Source organism: Symphalangus syndactylus, chromosome 2 (assembly GCF_028878055.3).
Source record: "Symphalangus syndactylus isolate Jambi chromosome 2, NHGRI_mSymSyn1-v2.1_pri, whole genome shotgun sequence".
In the NCBI taxonomy this organism is placed as follows: Eukaryota; Metazoa; Chordata; class Mammalia; order Primates; family Hylobatidae; genus Symphalangus; species Symphalangus syndactylus.
In genome coordinates, this window is record NC_072424.2 from 6265740 (window position 1) to 6284663 (window position 18924).

General features: G+C 57.3%; 1 protein-coding gene across 3 annotated transcripts in view; it reads left to right on the plus strand.

The window, feature by feature from the left end:
* LOC129464136 (serine/threonine-protein kinase 32C) overlaps positions 1-18924 on the plus strand; it is a 99941-nt gene that overhangs the window by 70623 nt on the left and 10394 nt on the right. Inside the window, exons 1-9 of one of the 3 annotated variants that reach the window (XM_063616496.1) lie at positions 672-1647; positions 8033-8184; positions 10566-10739; positions 11616-11653; positions 11784-11873; positions 12063-12166; positions 12874-12990; positions 14399-14524; positions 14613-14744. In XM_063616496.1, coding sequence (XP_063472566.1) covers positions 8066-8184; positions 10566-10739; positions 11616-11653; positions 11784-11873; positions 12063-12166; positions 12874-12990; positions 14399-14524; positions 14613-14744 — 900 coding nt within the window. In that variant the 5' untranslated portion in view covers positions 672-1647; positions 8033-8065. Of the gene's footprint in view, positions 1-671; positions 1648-8017; positions 8185-10565; positions 10740-11615; positions 11654-11783; positions 11874-12062; positions 12167-12873; positions 12991-14398; positions 14525-14612; positions 14745-18924 lie in introns of those variants that run through there. The other 2 variants (XM_055245157.2, XM_055245164.2) reach the window with 2 other exon arrangements.

Below are 18924 nucleotides of genomic sequence, written 5' to 3' on the forward strand. Positions count from 1 at the left end.
CTCCGGCCTCGCCAGGGACCGACACAGCACCAATCCTGTTATAGCCACAACCTTCGCCCACCTCCCGCCGTGCCCTCGGTATCCGACGTGAATTCCAGAGAGTGTGTCATTTTATCCGTCGATAGTTTAGTGTGTATCTTTAAAGATGAGGACTCTCTTCGTAGCCATCACCACGGTATTTTTCCACACCTGAAACAATGGTCTTTACGATCCCGTCACACTGCGCCAGGCTTGCGTTCTCCCAGTGTCTGTGAGTGTCTTCTGATGGTTTCTCTGAATCAGGATCTGGATGAGTCTGTGCAGTGAGGTGGGCCTATGACTGCCGGTCACTCTGTGGGCCCTGTCCTTGCTGTTTACTTGCTGAGGGCCCAGGTGGCTCAGTGTCCTGAGCATCCCATCTGCTGCCCACGTCACCTGGAGGCCCCGACACTGTCCCTTCCTCCTGCCGTCTCCTTCGTTCTAGAAATATCCCTTGTAAAAAAGATTTTGGTTCATATTTCCATTGATTGATTGATATCTTTCCTTTTTTTTTTTTTTTTTTGAGACGGAGTCTTGCTCTGTTGCCAGGCTGGAGTGCAGTAGTACAATCTTGGCTCACTGCAACCTCCGCCTCCCAGGTTCAAGAGATTCCCCTGCCTCAGCCTCCTGAGTAGCTGGGATTACAGGCACCTGCCACCACACCCAGCTAATTTTTTCCGTTTTAGTAGAGACGAGGTTTTACCATGTTGGCCAGGATGGTCTCGAACTCCTGACCTCGTGATCTGCCCACCTCCGCCTCTCAAAGTATTGGGATTACAGGTGTAAGCCACCGTGCCTGGCCTGATTTCTTTTAATATATCCGTTTAACCTGCTTCTGTCATCAAGGGTGGCACACCACTCACACAGCTCACACCACTCACATCACTCACACGGTTCAGTCACACAGCTCACACCACTCACATGGTTCATGTCAATCACATGACTCACACAGTTCATACCACTCACAGTTCACACTGCTCACACCGCTCACACTGCTCACACCACTCACACGGTTCAGTCACACAGCTCACACCACTCATCACTCACACAGTTCATACCAGTCACACAGCTCACACCACTCACATGGTTCATACCACATGACTCACACAGTTCATACCACTCACAGTTCACACTGCTCACACCACTCACATGGTTCATACCAGTCACACAGCTCACACCACTCACATGGTTCATATCAGTCCCTTGACTCACACAGTTCATATCACTCACAGTTCACACTGCTCACACCGCTCACACCAGTCACAGCTTCACCTTGCTTTCTCCCCCAACCGTGTGTCTGGTGCCCCCTGTACAATGTGTATCCCTGCCCTAGGCCCCTTCACAGCCGCATCGCTTGCCCTGGTGGGTGTGCCACACGAGCTTCCCACCCACCCTGGTGGGCATACTGCACAAGTGTCCGACAGCTGCTGTAAGAAATTAGCCCATGTGCATGGCTTTGAACAACACCGACTTCCTGTCTTTACCTGACCTCCAGCCCCCCAGGCCCCCACAGCAGCTCACGAGAGCCACAGGCTTGAGGCAGCCAGAGATGCAAGAAGAGGTGGTCCCTGACTGACAGCAACGGATGGCAGCCACACCTGCCCCAGCCTCCCACCACTCCCCAAGCAGGTGAGGGAGAGCCATGGCATGAAGGGGCCGGAAGCTCAGAAGGGGCCATATAGAGCACAGGGTGCAGGGTGTGGAGGGTGAAACCCTTCGGGCTCACAGCTCTGTGGAAACAGGCGAGAGAAAGCTCTGTGAGTGAAGGAGCACCCAGAGTCCCCCCAAGAATTCATAGAGACCTCACCTAGCAGCAGGGCATGGCAGAAAAAGCGAAGTGAGCAAACCTGCTGGAGGAACCCCCCTGTTTCAGAGGGGACCACAGCAAGGCATGGGAATGTGGCAGATAAGGAAGGGACATGGAGGTGCCGCCCAGGACTCGGGGATGTATCGGGAAGTGTCAGGAGAATGCAAGGGAGAAACAGCTGGCAGAGCTCCCCTGGAAGCGGCTGTCAAGCTCGGGCAGCATGGAGGGTGGCCCTCAAGATGGATCGTGGACTACGCACATCCTGTGCACAGGTCCTAACTCCCAGGGCGAGGAGAGCTGGGAGTAGCCAGGCAAGGTGTTAAGAGCCTTGGTCATCCCCAAGTGGGAGAGTCCACGAGGCCACAGGTTCTCAGCCACTCAGAAGCAGCATCTCCAAGCTCCGTTTGAAGATAGCCAAGAATCCCAGACCTCATCAGAATGATCGCTTGTGTGCAAGCACCAGAAAACAGTTTGTGCACAGTGGTTCCACAGCGGCGAGGACTCAGACGGCGCCCCAGTCCATCTGCTCTTCCAGGCCCAGTAAGGTCCAGCCAACATGAAGCAGCTGAGGGGTGGCAGCTGTTGCCGAAGGGGCCGTCCTGCAGTCGCAGCAACTGTGTGCCTTAGCCCCACGGCGATGTTCTGACTAAACGAGGGCTTTAGGCGGGAGCACAAGCGCCCCTGTGCGTGTGGGCCTGGGAGGTAGCTTCGTCCCCCAGCAAGCCGGTGGGCTGAGTGCCCCTGCCTGGCCACCAACACCTGACAGCCATAGGGCACGGGGGGTTCCCAGCCTCTTGGGACAAAGACCCCCCCGCCCCGCCATCTGCAGCGGATGGAACAGGAGCCCCAGTGCCAGGTGGTGCTGTCGCAGCATGGCCCCTACAGCTGCCGCCCTGGCCCCTCGGTGAGCCTACCAGTGTCCACCTCTTCCCAAGAGGTTTATGACCTTGTGAGGCATCTTGACTTCATCAGCCATGGCCTAGGAAGCAGCCACTAAGCATCGGGGGAAAACTAAAACCCCGAAACTGCTTCCCACTCACCGCATTAGAATCCTGAGCCCATCCAGGGAGAGGGGCCTGGGACAAGTGGCCCGTGGGACAAGGCTTCTCAGGGACGTCAAGAGAACAGCTTCGGGGGGGGTCTCAGGAGGGAAGGAGGAGAGTGGCAGGTGGAACTGCTTCTGGAGTGCGTGGGAGCCTGGTTCTGCCTGGGGGACCCCTCTGCCTCCAGTGCCCTCCCCAAAGGCCCCGTACGGGGCTGTACCTTATTCAGCTGCTGTGGACACCTCCAGCCCTGTCCTGGGCACTGACCCTCCCATTTTTGTGGTGCCCGGCACTGATCCCTGGGAGGGAGCCTGCCCTGCCCTGTCCTGCCTTGCTGTCCCCACGTCCCCAGGCTCTGCTTCTCCTTGGGACATCAGAAGCTCCCCCAGGAAGGATTAGGAGGTAGTTTTATTATACCGTTTAGAGGCCTTAGGTACCTGTGGTCAGGCATTTGCTTCTAGGGAACAAAAATTACTTGGAAAGAGAAAGAGCTTGGGTGAATCACTTAAATCTGCAAAATGCATAAACAGCATTTGGTTGAAATGGCAGTCACATGGCTGCAGGTACCAGCCTGTTCCAGGTGGCGCTGTGGCCTCCCCGTCAGTGGCGTTTCATAGGGAACGCCCAGGGCTCCCGAGCCCAGGGTTGGCTTGTTCCTGTTCGTGGTGAGACCTCAAACTCCATTTCCTCTTTGGGCTTAAGTCGATGATTGGAGGAAGCAGCCGGGAAAGCAGGGACCAGTGTCCTGGAGGAAGCCTTTGAGTCAGACCTGCCTGCCCTTGGCCCCCTGGGCCTGGTCATAAAGGGCCGCCGGTTTCCAGTCTTTTTTGTAGACACTGCTCTGCGTGATCTCGGGTGCTGAGGTCCCTCCAGACAGAGAGACTGCACCAACCCCAGGGCTTTACGCCACCGCTCGTTGGAGCCTCCTGCATCAGGGGCCCGAGGGAGCCTGCTGGACCCACCCTCTTCTCTGTTGTCTTCACCTAAGAGCACTTTGATGTGATTGACTTAATCAAATCCATTTCAACGGAAAACCCCACACCACCCCAAACCACCTTGAACGTGCCTGATGGTCCAGGCCTCGGAGGGCGGGTCCTAGTAATAAGGGGCGGGGCCAGGCTCCCCACCTGCTGGCCTGGGTCAGAAAATGGTGAAGGAGATTAGGGGAAGCGGGCTGCTGGGTTGGCAGGTGCTCGGGTGAGGGCGCAGCGTGAGCCCAGGTGAGGCTGCTGCCTGCAGGTGTGGCTGCGGGTGCTCAAAGCCTGCAGGGTATTATCAGGGATGCGTAGACACAGGAGGCGCGGAGTAAGCGAGTTTCCCACCAGAACCAAGTTCCGTAGCTCGGTGTCTGCAAACAACAGAAGTTTCTCTTGCAGTCCTGGAGATGGGAAGTCTGAGACCTGGCAGGGTGGGTCCTCTGGGTGGCTCCGTGGGAGGACCCGCTGTCCCTTCTCCTGGCGTCTGGTGGCTGCTGGCCACTTGTGGCATCCTCAGCTTGCCGCCACGTCACTCCATTCCCAGGCTGGCATCTTCACATTGCTGCCTCTGCTCCACCTTCACACTCCCTTGCCCCCATGCCTGCGTCATCTTCTCTTTTCTGTCTTTTATCAGGATGTCTATCATTGGCTTTAGGGCCCATCCCAATTCAGGACCTCCAGATCCTCAACTTAATTACATCTTCAAAGACCTTTATTCCCAATAAGGCCACATGCCGAGGCTCCTGGTGGCTGTCTCTTTTGGAGACACACTCGGGCCTGCTGCAGGAGGTCGAGGCATTTCCCCCAGGGTCTCCAGGGATCAACCATGGCAACTCATCTTGCACTGCCAGTACCTTGCATGGGGCTGGCACATAGGCAGACTTACAAGCTTTTCTTGAACTGCAGTTGAGCTGAGAACGTTCCAGGACACAGAGCCCAAAGACTCGGGAGACCTGGGTGTAACCCTGCCTCCCCTTGCTCCTCGGGGCAGCTCCTCCCACAGGGCCAGGCCAGGGGCTTGGACTGTGGCCGATGGCTCCACTGTCCAGGGCAGTTTGTTTCCCAGGTGGGGTAACAGGCTGGAGGGAAGTGGATCTGCTGCTTTGTTCTGGTGGACAACGGAGCCGTGGGTGTGCGAGGCCAGGCCCTGACTCAAGGCGGCTCTTCTGTCCCTGCTCTCTGGCTGTGGGTGATGGGATATGTGTGATGGGGAGAACAGGCTTGGGTCACAGGGCCAAGGGACTGGTCCCAGGTGGAGCCCAGGCCACATGCTTGGGGAAGTGGGTGGTCCTGGGTGAGGTCCTGTCTGGAGTAGACACCCGGTCAGTGTCCGCTGCACCTGTGACTGGGCCCAGAGGGCACGGGAAGCCCAGGTGCCCTGTCCCCTGGTGAGTGGGCTATGGGGGTTGAGCACCCCAAGGGAAGGCGTGTTCTTCCAGAGATTCCCTGTAAGAGCTGAGGTGCATCGTGAGCAGGGGGGACAGAGGTAGCCTGGGGAGGGTCGGGTCTCCTGGGCAGGCAGCTTTCTTGGGCGGTGCACAAGGGACAGAAAGCCTGAGGCTTGGGACCGGCTGAAGACGGCCTTGGGCTGCGGGTGCTGGTGCCGCTCCAGGCAGAGGTGGGCTCTGCAGCCCCCCTGCTAGCTACCCCCCCACCCAGCAGCAAGAGCCCTGGCCCCAGCCAGTGGCCCCAAGCCAGGCTCCTGAGGGGCAGAGGGTGGGGGCTGGAATTTCCACCCTATTTGTCTCACAGCCTGTCTGGTCCCAGCCCCAGGGCAAGAAACAGCCTTTCTGGAGCAGTTTCCAGACCTGCAGTCGCCTCCTTGAGCATGCAGTGGCCGTCTGCAGGAGGCCGCGGGTGCTGGGGCTGGCGCAGGAGAGCACTGTTCCTTCTGTGCCTGTGCAGTGAGGCTGGGGCTTCCGTCCGGAGCACGGGACTCCTCTGCCTCCTGCGGCCGTGTGCGTGGGAGGAAGGCTGTGCTGCTGAGCCACGCGACTCTGCCCTGTTGGCAGTGGGAAGCGGCAGGAGGGGTCCTCGGAACTGAAGTGGGCAGCCGGGGGCTGCTGCAGCTTACGCTCACTGTCATTCTGAAACCCTCAACTGGCTTTCAAAATAACAATTTAAAAAATGGTCATAGGAAATGCAGGAAGTTCAGGAGAAATCCCGCCCAGCCCCGCCCTCCCAAGGTGGCCTCGTTCAAGCTCAGTCTGTCTGTTCTTCTCGGGCTGCCTGCAGCTGCTCCCGCTCCTCGGCGGGTGTGGCCGCGTGTTGAGGAGCCCCCATCAGCACACGTGCCTCGGGGCAGCCCCCAACACAAGGCTCTTCCTGTCCCTCCAGGCTCAGCTTTCCCTTCCCAGCGGGCTGGGAGGTGCTGAGGCCATGCCTGGTGCCAGCTTCCTCTCCAGGAGCCCATGGTGCCAGGCCAAGCCACTGTCTCCCGCACCACAGTGCTGCAGCCGGATCCACCCAGGCCACCGTGTGGCACCATCAGACACGCTTTCCTAGTTTGGGCCAGCACGGTGCTCTGTGCACAGTGTGACTCCCAGTGGCCCCTTGGAGGAGGGAGGGTCACCGCTTTGCTTCACAAAAGGACTGAGTCTCAGGGAGGGGTCTCTAGTAACAGCCCCAGAGCCAGGATGTGACTGAGACAGGTGCCTCCAGGGCCACACACTAAGCAGTACAGGAACCTCTGGGGGCAGAATCATGGCCTCCAAAACACCCACGTCCAAATCCCAGAACAAACATGTTACCGTTCGTGGCAGAGAGGAATGAAGGTTGCAGATTGAATTAAGGTTGTTAATCATCTAACTATTTTTCTAGAAACAGGGTCTCGCTCTGTCACCCGGGCTGAGTGCAGTGGTACAGTCATGGCTCACTGCAGCCTCAACCTCTCAGCCTCAAGCAATCCTCCCTTCTCAGTCTCCTGAGTAGCTAGGACTACGGGTGTGTGCCACCACGCTTCCAGGGCATGCAGTCAGGAGGCCGGGGCCATCTGTGGCCCACCCTGAGATCCAGAATCATCCATTTCCTCCAGGCCCCCTGCTGGGCTCCAACTCCTTGAGGACCAGAGAGCAGAGGTTGTGGAAGGCCTTGGAAACAGGTCTGGATTACCTGTACTGGGAAGGTCTCTCCCAACCTGAGTGGGAGACGGGTTGGCTCTGCTGCTCACAGTTTTGTGCCTTAATTCCTGGCTTCCCTTTGGGGATCTTCATCCTCAATTCTGATTGACATTCCTTGGCCACAGGGGACACCCCTGCTCATTGATGCTTCTCACCCATTGCCTCACTCTCATCCTCACTGCCAAGCAGTTGGCCGTGTGTTTGCGGTGTCAATGTTGACACCGATGATCCATGCCCAGAGGGTACAGTGCCTGAAGTGCTATGTGGGGACTGGTGCCCCGGAGAGGTCCCGCTGTGGTGGCAGCCGTGGCTCCCAAGCCCCACGCTTGCTCTGTGTGTCTCCTTGCAGTACAGGGTGAGGGGGCTTGGCCTCACGGGGTTGAGACGGGAGGCGGGCTCTGGAGTGTGGAGTGATGCGCGTTCAGGGTGAAGCTGCAGCCGTGGTTGATGAGGCTTCCTGAGCGCAGGGCTCTGTGCTCAGTAGGTTTTCACATTCATTCCCCAGTACCCCTCTGGGCCGCTGGCTGCTCCAAGCCCTGGAAAAGGATGTTGGGGTTTAGGAAGTTTAGGAAACTCCATGCCCAGGTCGTGGCTGGTGAGGGGTGCTCCCCGCACTACCAGCCACTGTGTGGCTCCAACTCACGCCTGGATGCTCTTAGGCTGGACCCTGTCTGTTTGCAGGTAGTGCCTGTTCACAGATGTGTCCTGCTGCAGACTTGAAATGCGGGACTGAGTGTCAGGGAGGGGTCTTCAGTAACAGCCACAGAGCCAGGATGTGACTGAGACAGGTGCCTCCAGGGCCACACGCTAAGCAGTACAGGAACCTCTAGGGGCAGAATCACGGCCTCCAAAACACCCACATCTTAATCCTCGGAACAAATATGTTACCATATGTGGCAGATAGGAATGCGTCTGCCGCATCTAGGAGGCAGAGGGGCTGTGGCGCGTCCCCAGGTGTCCCCTTGTGTCCTGACGATGCGTCCCCAGGCATCCCCATACATTTCCAGGTGTCCCCACGTGTCCCCAGGCGTCCTCAGGCGTCCTGCCGAACAGCCCTGTGCCCTCCAGGTGTGCATTGTGCAGAAGCGGGACACGGAGAAGATGTACGCCATGAAGTACATGAACAAGCAGCAGTGCATCGAGCGTGATGAGGTCCGCAACGTCTTCCGGGAGCTGGAGATCCTGCAGGAGGTGGAGCACGTCTTCCTGGTGAACCTCTGGTGAGCCTGCCGTGGCCTCGCTAGAAAGATTCGCTGCCCTGAAACTGGGAAGGCACCGGCTGTCCTCTCCCGCCCTTGGTGCTCCCTGGCCCTCGTGCCTCGGAGATGCCCCTGCCACCCACAGGCCCTTTCTACCCCTCCTCATCTGTGCCCCTTCCCGTGCCCCAGGGCTGGCAGGGGTCCAGGTGGCCATGGCATGCTGGGGTTGGTTAATTCAGTGTCTCTTCTGAGCCTGCCGGAAGACCAGGGCTTCCCTACAATGGAGATGTGCCCCCATGGAGTCTCTGGCACTAGTCAGTGGGGGAGAGTTTATGGACTGAAAAACTCAGCACCGTCATCACCATCACCACTGCAACCATCATCACTGTCATCACTGTCACCACCATAATCAACACAATCACTATTGTCACCAGCACCACCACCATTACCACCACCACCATGACCACAATCACTGTTATCACCATACTATTACAGTCACTGTTATCACCATCACCACCACCACCACGACCACAATCACTGTTATCACCACCACCCTCAATCCTCACCACCGTCACCATCACCGTCACCACCATCACAACCACAATCACTGTTATCACCACCACCCTCAATCCTCACCACCGTCATCCTCACCATCACCACCATCACCACGACCACAATCACTGTTATCACCATCACCCTCAATCCTCACCACCATCACCACCATCACCATCACCACGACCACAATCACTGTTATCACCATCACCCTCAATCCTCACCACCATCACCACCATCACAACCACAATCACTGTTATCACCACCACCCTCAATCCTCACCACCATCACCACCATCACAACCACAATCACTGTTATCACCACCACCCTCAATCCTCACCACCATCACCACCATCACAACCACAATCACTGTTATCACCATCACCCTCAATCCTCACCACCATCACCACCATCACAACCACAATCACTGTTATCACCACCACCCTCAATCCTCACCACCGTCACCATCACCATCACCATCACCACAACCACAATCACTGTTATCACCATCACCCTCAATCCTCACCACCGTCATCCTCACCATCACCACCATCACCACGACCACAATCACTGTTATCACCATCACCCTCAATCCTCACCACCATCACCACCATCACCATCACCACGACCACAATCACTGTTATCACCACCACCCTCAATCCTCACCACCGTCACCATCACCATCACCATCACCACAACCACAATCACTGTTATCACCATCACCCTCAATCCTCACCACCGTCATCCTCACCATCACCACCATCACCACGACCACAATCACTGTTACCACCATCACCCTCAATCCTCACCACCATCACCACCATCACAACCACAATCACTGTTATCACCACCACCCTCAATCCTCACCACCGTCACCATCACCATCACCACAACCACAATCACTGTTATCACCATCACCCTCAATCCTCACCACCGTCACCATCACCGTCACCACCATCACCACGACCACAATCACTGTTATCACCACCACCCTCAATCCTCACCACCGTCACCATCACCGTCACCATCACAACCACAATCACTGTTATCACCATCACCCTCAATCCTCACCACCATCACCACCATCACAACCACAATCACTGTTATCACCACCACCCTCAATCCTCACCACCATCACCACCATCACAACCACAATCACTGTTATCACCACCACCCTCAATCCTCACCACCATCACCACCATCACAACCACAATCACTGTTATCACCATCACCCTCAATCCTCACCACCATCACCACCATCACAACCACAATCACTGTTATCACCATCACCCTCAATCCTCACCACCGTCACCATCACCATCACCATCACCACGACCACAATCACTGTTATCACCACCACCCTCAATCCTCACCACCGTCACCACCGTCACCACCATCACTGCCATTGTCACCACCATGGATGCTGGTTATTAAATGCCAGCTCTTTGCCCAACACTGTGTCAAGAGTGGTACCTACATGGCCCCATTTTCTTTAACAACCCTCCGAGGCAGATGTCTGTATCCCCATTTTACCGAAGAGGAGGCCAGGCAGCCTGAAGCACCCGGAGCTGGCACGTAGCTCTGCTCTGCATTTGCCACTCCCAGGTGCCTCTGGCCCCAGCTGGGCCACCTCCAGCACAGGGTGGTGTGTCTTTCCCCAGGATCTGGGCTCAGAGCAGCTCTGGGCTGGGGTGCAATCAGTGCCTTGGGCAGGCCCCTCCTCCTGGGAATGCCTGGTGGCTGATGCTGGGGTGGGGCTGTGGTCCTTAGGGGGAGTGTGTCAGCTGTGGGAGCAGCCATGACCGGCTCCCCAGCTGTGCGCACGACAGGCCCTCCGTTGGTGCCCTCAGGTACTCCTTCCAGGACGAGGAGGACATGTTCATGGTCGTGGACCTGCTTCTGGGCGGAGACTTGCGCTACCACCTGCAGCAGAACGTGCAGTTCTCCGAGGACACGGTGAGGCTGTACATCTGCGAGATGGCGCTGGCTCTCGACTACCTGCGCGGCCAGCACATCATCCACAGGTGTGTGCGTGGCAGACGGCGTGGGTACCTGCTGAGGTGGGTGGGGCGGAAGCGGCCTTAGGTCAGGCTGCCGGCAGGGCGCCCGCACTCCCGCAGGGTGGGTCCAGCTCCTCTGCCCCGCCCTTGCCTGAGTGCCTGCCCCCAGCTGTGGCACTTGCGCTGACCAGGTCAGCCCCATAGCTGTGTGCCTGGTGTCCATCTAGGGGGACCTCGTCCCAGCACCCCCAGCTGAGACTGGGCACAGGGGGCTGTTAGCCCTGGTGGGCAGACCACCAGGCCTGGTCACAGCAGGTGGCCTTCACCTGGTCCGTTTAACCGAAGGCTCCCGTTTGCCCATCCACCACGTCCCAGGGAATCCAAACTAATTTTAACATTAGCTTAAAGCAGATGAAATTAGGAAGCAGAGCTGGTGTGATGGCTCTGAAAATAAAATTTAAAAGAAGAAAATAGGAAGCAGATTATGAAGGAAGTAAAATTGGGAAGCAGAAATTAGACTGAAATTCCGCAGCTATGGAACAAAATGAAAATATCTGTGGGGTGTATTTTAAAGTCGAATGGACTGGTGTTTGCATTTCTGCTTTTGGGGACTCGGATATCTGGTTATGACCTAGGCTCCAGGCCCCCTCCCAGCGTCTGGTGCCAGGTGTGTGCTGCTGTCCAGATGCCACAAGGAACGAAGTGGCTGACTTCATCGCCTCTGCCCCCACCCAGGGATGTGAGGTCCTAGCATCATCCAAGGATCAAGTCAAGCTCCCAGGCCTCTGCCTCGAGTGGGTGGGCGGGGTGTCCTGGGGACTTCAGGGATTGTGACAGAGATTCCAAGGCAGAAACAAGGCAGATTTCCCAACTCACCTTCCCACTTTGTGCCCTTTCTAGAGATGTCAAGCCTGACAACATTCTCCTGGATGAGAGAGGTGTGTGGGGCCGGGTGTGGGCAGCCCGGGTGGGTGGTGGCAGGGATGGGCCTGTTGGGGGAGGAGGATCCTGCACGCAAGGATGTGTCTCTGATCCTGGGACAGCCACACCTGACCCCTCTCTGCGCAGGACATGCACATCTGACCGACTTCAACATCGCCACCATCATCAAGGACGGGGAGCGGGCGACGGCGTTAGCGGGCACAAAGCCGTACATGGGTGAGCCCGAGCTGGGGTTCCAGATGGGAGCCGGCTTCCTCCAGGTGGGAAGGACAAGGCCTCGGTGGCTTCTCTGTCCCACCCTGGAGGCAGCCTGGTCTCAGGGTGTGGCCTCAAGGTGCCGGCCCTGTGTCCGTGGGTCCGGGCTGTGACCCCTGACAGCTGTTGTTCCTTCTTTCTGTCGGAAAGCTCCGGAGATCTTCCACTCTTTTATCAACGGCGGGACTGGCTACTCCTTCGAGGTGGACTGGTGGTCAGTGGGGGTGATGGCCTATGAGCTGCTGCGAGGATGGGTATGGACCCCCTGCAGCCCCCGGGCTTGGCTGCCAGGCCCCGCTATCTGCCCCCACCAGTGCCGGGAAGGGGGTGGCTGTCCCCAGTGCCCAGGTGCACAGGGATGTCTCCACTCTGTCTGAGGAGTCATGCTTTTAGCAGAGTGTGCAGTTGGTGATGGAATGCCTGAGCAGGAGGAGGAAGGACAGATTCACTGTGGTTTCCCGGGGCCGCTGCTGGGGCCTGCAAGCCAGCCTCTATGGGGGTGGACAAGGCCGAGAACTGGCCAGCAGGGGTGCTGCCTTGGAACTTTCCACAAAAAGTTTCTTTTGGGGCCCTGTGCTCTCACCCTTGTGGCCACGGCGAGGCCAGTCCTGGAGACCAGGAGGCTGGGGGTCCTCTTATGGACCATACCCCTCAGCCCTGCACAGGACCCCACCTCTAAGGAAGCCAGCTCCCTCCTGGCCCTCTGGGGCTGATCTACCTGGACCCAGGCCCCCCGGGATCCCAGCCAGATGGGCGCAGCAGCCATGGTGCAGGACCCAGGCACAAGCTTTATCTAACCCAGGCTCGTCCGCGGCAGGTGGAGGCCAGGCTGTGCTCAGAGCTGTGCCTGCACTTGGGGTGGGGGAGGGGTCCTCTTAGGGCGATGGCACGTGTGTCTGGCATTGTTCTGGGTGTCCTGGGGGCTAGGAGGACCTGCCCAGCACTGCCTCCCTATCTCCAGAGGCCTTATGACATCCACTCCAGCAACGCCGTCGAGTCCCTGGTGCAGCTGTTCAGCACCGTGAGCGTCCAGTATGTCCCCACATGGTCCAAGGAGATGGTGGCCTTGCTGCGGAAGGTGAGCCCCCATCCCTGAGCCTCCTCACCCACCGAGCACCCACCCCACTCCCTCATTCACCTGCGGCTCGGGGCACCCCCTCCAGTGCACACTTAGTGCCGCTTCCTAGCAGGCACAGGTCCCTTCACTGCAACCTGTGGGGGCCTCCGCAGATGGCAGCCCCAAGCCCCAGGAAGCGAGCTGGTGGCAGGCTCTGTGGCCCTCTCATGGCGAGCCCTACCAGGTCACTGGTGTCCTGGTGATCCCCTGAGCTGCGTCCCCAGGCACCCTCACAGCAGGCTTGTGCGCCCGCCCTGCCGGTCACCACGGAGGAGCCCTGAGCCAGGTCCCCTTGTCCCACATATTGGAAGGAGGGTGTGGGATGGGGGGGTTCAAGTCCATTCTATCCCCGGGACCCTTTGCCCCAGTGCCTCCTGTGGAAGGTGGGCAGCCACTGCCCACTGCAAACGCCTCTCAGGGGACATCAGCCTGGCAGGGACACGGGCAGGGGTGTGGCCATCAGTAGTGCCTCCCGTTTGTGATCTGGGGCTAGGCTGGGGCTGTGCCTTCACTGGGCTGCACAGCAGAGCCTCGCATTAACACCGTAGGGGGTTCGGAGTCAGAGCCAGGCCCAGGCAGGACAGGGAGGTGAGTGAGTGTGCCACACCGTCCCGGCTGCCTCCCGGCTCCCATGTCTCAGGCAGGTGGGGCCTCCTGCCCTGGAATTGTAGCCAAGCGGCCTAAAGCCTTAGGGAGGCCTTGCCTGCCGGGGCCTCTCCCCAGCCCCGAGAGCCTCTTAACTCTGCTGTAGCCACACGAAGCTCGGCCACACCTGCCCAGGTGGCTCACAAGGTGGCACTGGGCTAGAGAGGGCCTGCGTGGGCACTGGGGATGACCCACACGTCCAAGCCCAGGCCTGGGAAACCTTGCACGGGGTCTGGGTCTGCGGCGTTGTCCCTGGAAAGGCGGGAGGTGCCAGCGCTGGGATGCTGCTTCCCAGGACACGCACGGCTGCCCCAGGATCATCTGGCCTGTGGAGGTCCCATGCGGTGAAGGAAGTGGCTCTGGGATGGTTACTGTGAGGCCAGCCACGTGCGGAGTGTTAGCTGCTAGCCAGGCCTCGGCTGCCACCTCCTGGCAAGTCCCAGCAGAGCCTTCCCTGCAGATCCCTCTGCTGTCCTCTGGCGCCAGGGGTTTGGGTAGCAGCACTCAGAACAGGCGTCCCTTGGGCCACATGCTGAGCCAGCCACGGTGCGTTGCTTGACGTTGGCCGTCGGCCCCACCCTTCCTCGTGTGGCCCTGAGGTTCCTGAAGTCCGAACCTCAGGCCTGGCGGAACCCTCCTCAGGGTGCCCTGGCCTGGGGGTGGCGGGCTATTCTGTGCTGGGGGGCTGTGGGCCCTGGGCCCTCTGACTCATGCCTGGTTGCAGCTCCTCACTGTGAACCCCGAGCACCGGCTCTCCAGCCTCCAGGACGTGCAGGCAGCCCCGGCGCTGGCCGGCGTGCTGTGGGACCACCTGAGCGAGAAGAGGGTGGAGCCGGGCTTCGTGCCCAACGTAAGCCTGTGGGCAGCTCAGGTGGGGGGCCCTGGGGATGGACGTGGCGTCATCCACGGGCCGGGGCTCAGCACCCATCCCTCTGTAGAAAGGCCGTCTGCACTGCGACCCCACCTTTGAGCTGGAGGAGATGATCCTGGAGTCCAGGCCCCTGCACAAGAAGAAGAAGCGCCTGGCCAAGAACAAGTCCCGGGACAACAGCAGGGACAGCTCCCAGTCCGTGAGTGCCGGGGCAGGCTCAGGGCGCGGCAGTGGGCTGGGCTTGGGGCTCCTCTCCACCACTGAGCAAGGCGTGCAGGGACCCCTGGCAGCCCACACATCTCGGAAGTCCAGCAGACCGTTTCCTGAAGTCCTGAGAAGGCCAGAGACCTCCCTTCTGCCTTTCCCAGCCCCCACCTTGCTCCTTATGAAGCAGGTGGGCAGGGACAACCAGGGCTGGCGTTATGAGTGCACGGGGATGGCCATGTGAAGCCTTCATGCTTGCCCAGGTGTGCTGGTGTTGGTTGTGTGTGCGGGGACAGCCATGTGAAGCCCTCACACTCGCCCAGGTGCATTGGTTTTGGTTGTGTGTGCGGGGACGGCCATGTGAAGCCCTCACACTCGCCCAGGTGTGTCGGCGTCGGTTGTGTGTGTAGGGGACAGCCATGTGAAGCCCTCACACTCGCCCAGGTGCGTCAGCGTTGGTTGTGTGTGTGGGGGACAGCCACGTGAAGCCCTCACACTCGCCCAGGTGTGCCAGCTTTGGTTGTGTGTGCAGGGATGGCCACATGAAGCCCTCACACTCGCCCAGGTGCATCAGCGTCAGTTGTGTGTGCAGGGACGGCCATGTGAAGCCCTCACACTCGCCCAGGTGTGTCAACAGCAGTTGTGTGTGTGGGGACGGCCATGTGAAGCCCTCACACTCACCTAGGTGTGTCGGTGTCAGTTGTGTGTGTAGGGATGGCCACGTGAAGCCCTCACACTCGCCCAGGTGCGTTGTCAGTTATGAGTGTGTGCAGGGATGGCCACATGAAGCCCTCACACTCGCCCAGGTGCGTCGGCATCAGGTATATGTGCCAGGACAGCCATGTGAAACCCTCACACTCGCCCAGGTGTGCCGGCTTTGGTTGTGTGTGCGGGGACAGCCACGTGAAGCCCTCATGCTCACCCAGGCATGCTGGTATTCTGGGGCTGCCAGGACAGATAACCACGAATCAGGTGGATGAAGAACAGCAGTGCATCTCTCTGAGACGGATCTGAGTCGTAACGAAACGGTCTCCTGCACAGCTAGCTGTGCGTGAACCACTCTGTCTCCTGTAGCTCCCCTGTCTTGATAATTGGCTCTGTCTAGGCAGCGGGTAGGGTGAACCCCTTGGGCAGTTATGTGATGATCTCATAGTTTCTGTAAACCAGAAGTCCAGGCATGGTGCAGCTCTGTTCCCTGCTTCAGGGTCTCACCAGAGTGTGAGCTAACATTGACGGAGGTCGTGGCCTTGTCAGGTGCAGCTCTGTTCCCTGCTTCCAGGTGTCACCAGAGTGTGAGCTAATACTGTCTGAGGTTGTGGTCTTATCAGGGATTTGATGGGTGCTGTGGCTGAAATGTTTCCCCTAAAACTCATGTTGGAATTTGCTTCCTATTGTGGTGGTGGTAGAGATGGGACTTTGGGGGGCTGATGGGGCCATGTAGGTTCTTCCAGCATGGGTGGGGTTAATGCTGTTGTAGAAGGGTGACTTCAGCCCTCTTTTGAGTCTTTGATCCTCTGCCATGTGAGGACATGGTGTTCCCAATGTGGACGTATGTGGTTCGTGTTCCGTGTGAACATGATAGTCACAATAGAGCATCAACAGGCTCCCTTTTAATCAGCAGATTTAAAAAGAAATGTGTTGTCTTATGTTTTGGAGGCCTGAGTCCAAAGTTAAGATGTCAGCAAAGCCGTGCCCCCTCTGAAGGCTCTCTGGGGAGGAAAACCAGTCCTTGCCCCTCTACCCTCCGGTAGAGGCTGCCTTGGCCTAGAAGCATCCCCCGAGCCCCTGCTTTCGCTGCCACGTGGGGTCTGCCTGTATGTGCGTCTCCATCTCCTCCCCTCTTCTCATAAGGACACCAGGCATTGGATTTAGGGCCTACCCTGATCCAGTTTGGCCCCATCTTATCTTGATGATATCTGCAAAGACCTCACTTCCAAATGAGGTCACATTCACAGGTACCCAGGATTAGAACTTGAGTGTGTCATTTTTGGGGACACAGTTTGGCCCATACCACCAGGATGTGGCTGATATTCACCAAGGAGTAGCTACGGTTGTGTGTTGATGTCGGGGTGACAGTGATGACCCTGGGTCCCTCGGTGGTCCCCTTGCCCCTGTGTCTGCCTGAGCCTGTGGTGGATGTTCTGGGAAACTCATGCCTCAGCCCCCGTGCAGCCTCCTCAGACCTGGTGGGCCCTGTGTTGGTCCTGGGCAGAAGACGGGTGTCAGTCCCCTCCTCCCCCTGATGTGGGGGGCAGGGGTGGGGTCATGCCCTGGGTGCCCTGATTTTGGGGGGAACACAGCCCCCCCAGTGGGTCAGGCTCCCATCCTCACCCCTCCTCCAGGACTGCTGCCGGCAGCCCCGGGTGTCCTCAGGCAGAATTGCTGGTGGAGAGCTGCTGTCTGCCAGGTGGCCACTGTGAGGCGCTGCCGAGAGCCACAGGATGGTTGGAAGGTTCTCGGGGTTGAGGGGTTCTTTGGCATTTCCCCCATCGGATATTTAAGTTTCCCCTACCAGAGCGTGTCCGGAGCCAGGGCTCTGGGGTGTAGAAACAGGCCCAGGATGAGGTAGGAGCCCTCATGGGAGACTCAAGGACGGACAGTGTGCAGAGCCCAGCCGGCCATGCTGAGCTCCCAGGAGGCTCTGGCTGGGAACAGGTGAGGCCAGGCACCTGTGAGCAGAGGAGCTCGGCTTTGTCTTGGGTTGGTTGTGGGGAGATGTTTTGGCTTGAGGGTGGGAGGTGTCCTGAAGGGAAACCATCACTCCAAAAAAAAGTCCCACTGTTAACCTTGAGGCTGAGAGGTTTTTGGAAACAGCTTTATTTTGATATAATTCACATTCCATGCAATATACAGTGCACCCATGTAAAGCATATAATATAATTCTGTGGTTTTTAATATAGTCACAGGGCTGTGCATCCTCCACCACAATCTGATTTTAGAACCTTTTCATGTAATGTAAGAGAAAGACCCCACCTATTAGCAGTCACGCCCCATTCCCCTCTTCTCCCCTCCCCTGGCAGCCATGAAGCTACTTTCCGTCTCTGTAGGGTTGCCTGTTGTGAGCGTTTCATGGAAGTGGAGTTACACACTGTGTGGTCTTTGCAGCTGGCTTCTTTCACTTTGCAGGATGCTTTTGAGGCCCGTCCACGTTGTAGCCTGTCAGTGCTTCATTCCTGTTGATGGCTGAGTAATATTCCACACATATATCACCTTTCCTTTATCCAGTCATCAGTTGATGAGTATTTGTTCTTTCCGCTTGTTAACATTTTTCATTATTATTAATAATGCTGCTGTGAACGTTCACGTACAAGTCTTTGTGTGGATATGTACTTTTATTTTTGGGGGGCACATACCTAGGCATGAACCTACTGGGTCATATGTGACTCTGTGCTTCATGTTTGGGGGAAACACCTACCCTTTTCTACAGCAGGTGTGCCATTTTATGCACCTACCAGCAGTGTGTGAGGGTTCTAATTTCTCCACATACTTACCAAGTCCTGTTATTGTCTGGTTTATTTTTTAAAAAATCATAGGTATCTTAGTGTGCAGCGATTGTGTGGTTATGGTTTGCATTTCTCTGATGATATTGAACATCTTGTGAGGTGTTTTATCAGGCATTGTGTCTACAGAAATGTCTATCCAAATGTTTTAAAATTTTTATTGTCTTTTTTTTTAGTCTACTCTGACAATATATTTTAATTGGCATATTTTATTTTACTTTATTTTTTTTTAGAGACAGGGTCTTGGTTTATTACCAAAACTGGAGTGCAGTGGTGCAATGATGGCTCACTTCAGCCTTGACTTCCTGGGCTCAAGTGATCCTCCCCGCCCCAGCTGCCAGAATAGCCTGAACTGTGGGTGTGCACCACCACACCTGGCTCATTTGAAAAAAATTTTGTTGTAGAGACAGGGTCTCACTGTGTTGTCCAGGTTGGTCTCAAACTCTTGGAGTCCTCCCACCTCAGCCTCCCAAAATGCTGGGATTACAGATGTGAGCTACTGTGCCTGACCTAATTGGTGTATTTTAGACCATTCACATTTAAAGTGACCAGGGAGGCTGAGGCAAGAGGACTGCTTGAGTCCAGGAGTTTGAGACCAGCCTGGGCAACAAGGTGAGACCCATCTGTATTAGCCTATTTTCACACTGCTAATAAAGGCATACCTGAGACTGGGTA